The sequence below is a fragment of the Atta cephalotes genome (assembly GCF_000143395.1).
Source record: "Atta cephalotes unplaced genomic scaffold scaffold00043, whole genome shotgun sequence".
NCBI lineage: Eukaryota > Metazoa > Arthropoda > Insecta > Hymenoptera > Formicidae > Atta > Atta cephalotes.
This window is the reverse complement of record NW_012130107.1, coordinates 1,548,642-1,552,148: the sequence shown is the minus strand read 5'-3', so window position 1 is coordinate 1,552,148 and position 3,507 is coordinate 1,548,642. Positions and strand designations below refer to the sequence as shown.

The window sequence follows — 3,507 nt, the reverse complement described above, 5'->3', positions numbered from 1 at the left end:
GTTAGTTAGTACGTAACGTAACGTAACGTAACGTACGTACGTACGTAACCGTACGTACGTACGTAGTAGTAGTATATACTACTCTCCTCCTCCTTCCTCCTCTCTCTCTCTCTCTCTCTCTCTCTCTCTCTCTCTCTCTCTCTCTTTCTCTTCTTTGGTCCGCATAAAATTGATCGCGTACTAGAATCCGATACACTTACTGCGGTCAGCATCAGTAACGCGCGATGATACGAGTAACGCGCAGGCACATGATGAAAGTAGACTATGAGGTTTGCTCGTTGATTTTTCGACGCTAAAACTAGTTTCCGTGTCTATTGTTACCCGCATACGTCTCGTAACTTGATGGTTTTTTGTTATATACATGATAACATGCAAGCATGCACATGCCTGCGGTTTTATACTGTGAGAGAAATTCAAACGTGCGTATATATACTCGCTCCCAGAGATATGCTACGCTCGAATTATACGCGAATTACACGCTCGAATTTCTCTCTAAAATACCGCTTCTGTCTCGTTCCTTAACAAAATTAATAAAATCTGAAACGGTTTCATTATAATTATTTTATTCATTTCAATTGGATTTTTTGAATAAAGAGCTCAAGATATTAAAGTTATCTAAATAGGATTTTAATTTAAAGTTTAATATAGTAATAATAATTAAAAAGATATAAAATAATGACTTCTTTTCTGATATTTTCATTGAAAAAAAATTCTTTTCAAATTGGCCAAAACGCTGCGATTAAAAGAATACCTGGTGGAATACGTAATTGTAGAATGCATGTTTACGTAGGTATCCCTTTGGATCCATTACTCGCCTGAATGAAAGAGAAATGTTTCTCACAGCGCGTGCCAGCGATTCTGTTGTTCTTCTCCGGAAGTACAGCATAATAGCTACGTAAAAGTCACTTGCTCATCGGAGTGATTATTATGCATTGTGCATAAGAAATTTATCTTTTTCGCGCGTGACATAATACACCCTTAATTCACAAAAGTGCACCTGGCGGATGTGACAATACTTAGAAATGGATCAGATTTCTTAACATTGAGACATAAAAATTTAGTGATATATAAATTCTGAAAATAATCCCGAAATTTGAGCAAAAATTTAATTAATTAATTATTATATATACATATATTGAAATTAAAGAGAAAAAGAAAAAAGAGAAAAACAAAGAGAGACAGGCTTTGTATATGCATTTGCAAGATCTTTTTATGAACATCATCTCTAAAAATACTATTCTAAGATGCTATGAAGAGCGGATGTTTCGGTTGAGTGCTTAGATCGCTATTGTGTTAGTTATAACATGATAACAGTTTTCTTCTCGTAATAACAATAACGATTTAAAACCAAAATATAATTAGAAGAAATGATAAAAAAAATTTCATTACAAAGGCGGAATTTATTAATCGGAAAACTTGATAATATTTTGAGTAAAATACGTTTTATTTTTATTAAAAGTAAGTTAATTATACTATGTTAAAAATATTAAAAATAATTTATTACACTACATATAACTCCACGCGTAAACAAAATTTGCAATAATTAAGATTTGCGTTAAAATCTTCCATCAGTGCACTCGTGAATTTTGTATTTCTTTTTTTTTTTTCGAAAGTTATTGTGAGCACTCTGAGCATCCATTACAAAGGATATTGCGATGCGTTCATCGATGATACAACCGTTTCGATTGGTACGCGAAATCAATGGAATGAATTTAACGACGATTACTAAATCAATGATTTATCGCACACGCATGTACGATCAACTACAGGCATCATCGGACGCTGAATAGAACTCTAATGCACTCAGTTATCAGTCGCAGATTTATTGTCCTGGCTCATACCAGTAGGTTCCATCATCCACGAGCCTTTCTCTCGCGGATATCTCTATGCGATCACAATTCGTCGTGCGAGTCACTCGAATAGCACAGTTTGAAAAGAATCCAACACTATCGCACAATACTCGGATCTCGTTACGATTTACGAAGGTGTCACAAGATAATCACTCCCGATGGAGTAATTCCGGCGAAAAAGAGCATTAAAGAAAATTGGTAGGAATTTATTTTACGAGATTGGGTAATTCTAGAAACCAAAAAAAGTAATTTTAAAAACAGAATTTTAAATATACTCTTCTAGTTATCCTTGTTTCTCGTGAGACAAATGAATGATTTTCTTTATATTATAGAATTTAACGATATTTGTTTTTTTTAATTTTTAATCTTCTTATAAAGATTAAATTATTTCATGTATTTTTGTTAAAATATTTCTTATAAAATGGATTTCCCTTAATTTCTTTTAATAGATTGAGTTTATTTATCCTCATCCAAAAGAGACTTGTTTCAACCAGTATTTGCTGCATAATTATATGATATACGCTTAAAATAGCAAGTTATGGAATACTCTGCATATTACTGCATCAAACTTCACGTAATGAAATCACATTTGAAATCTTAGCTAACAATAATAATATCTTGCAGCCAATCAATTTTCGATTAGAATATAATGGAAACGCACAATTAATGTTCAAAGTGCATACCGTTCAAGGTTACAATATTCTGTCAAGAGAAAGATCAAATAATTAAACGCAAAAGTAATTGATGTTGTACAAAGAGAAAGACGAAAAGACCAACATACCGGATATATGATATGTCCTCCATCCATATGCGACGTTTAATTCCTTTTTACCCTGTAATAGACCGAAATGAACTCTGCCAGCACTCTCTTGTGGATTCGGCGTTCTCCATGGTCGTGCCTCAACCCAATGCTGTGTCACAAGAGCGGCGCAGACGAGTCCACCGCCCAACAATGACAGGAAGAAGGTCGCGAAGATCGTGCCTCTTCGAAACATCGACGTCATCCTCGGATCGCGAGATGATCCAGCTTTCGGATAATTTGCGAGCACTGCGAAGTAAAAGAGCAATAAAGATATATTTAAAAAAGAAATCTTCTTTTAAATAAAAAATATGATATATCATATTTGAAAAGAAGACTTTTTTAAATAAAAAATGTAATATATCATATTTTTTATATTTTCCATACGGAAATATTCTTATTATTACTACAAAAGTATTTAATAATATATATATTACATATATATTTATATATAGTTTCCATACATAATTTCACGATTATAAATATAGATCATCTTCATAAAAATTTTTAAGTATTTTAAATTTTAGAACACACAATTGGATTATTCGTGTCCAGCACATTTCTTTTCTTCGAAAAATTAAAAGCATCGCGTAATTAGTTAGAACATTTATATACAATTATTATAAATACAATTTTATACATATCGTTTAGAGATATTAAAGTACATAATAATTTTTGAATATTTGTTAAAATGATGAAAATTAATCCGATACAAATGATACAAATGATTGTGGATAGTAAAGGACTGGAAAATCGTGTGTATTAAAGGTTAAGGTTTAAAGGTAAAACTTTCCTAATATCAAATTGAAATAAAGAGTAAAAGTTTCTTATCTATTGAAAACCGCTAAACGTACTTCG

At 32.0% G+C, this 3,507-nt stretch overlaps 1 protein-coding gene across 1 annotated transcript in view; it reads right to left on the bottom strand.

Moving 5' to 3' along the window:
- LOC105622305 overlaps window positions 1–2,854 on the bottom strand; it is a 9,742-nt gene extending 6,888 nt beyond the window's left edge. The window contains exon 1 of the mRNA XM_012203725.1: window positions 2,632–2,854. Coding sequence (XP_012059115.1) covers window positions 2,632–2,854 — 223 coding nt within the window. The remainder of the gene's footprint in view (window positions 1–2,631) is intronic.
- Between the last annotated feature and the right edge of the window lie 653 nt (window positions 2,855–3,507).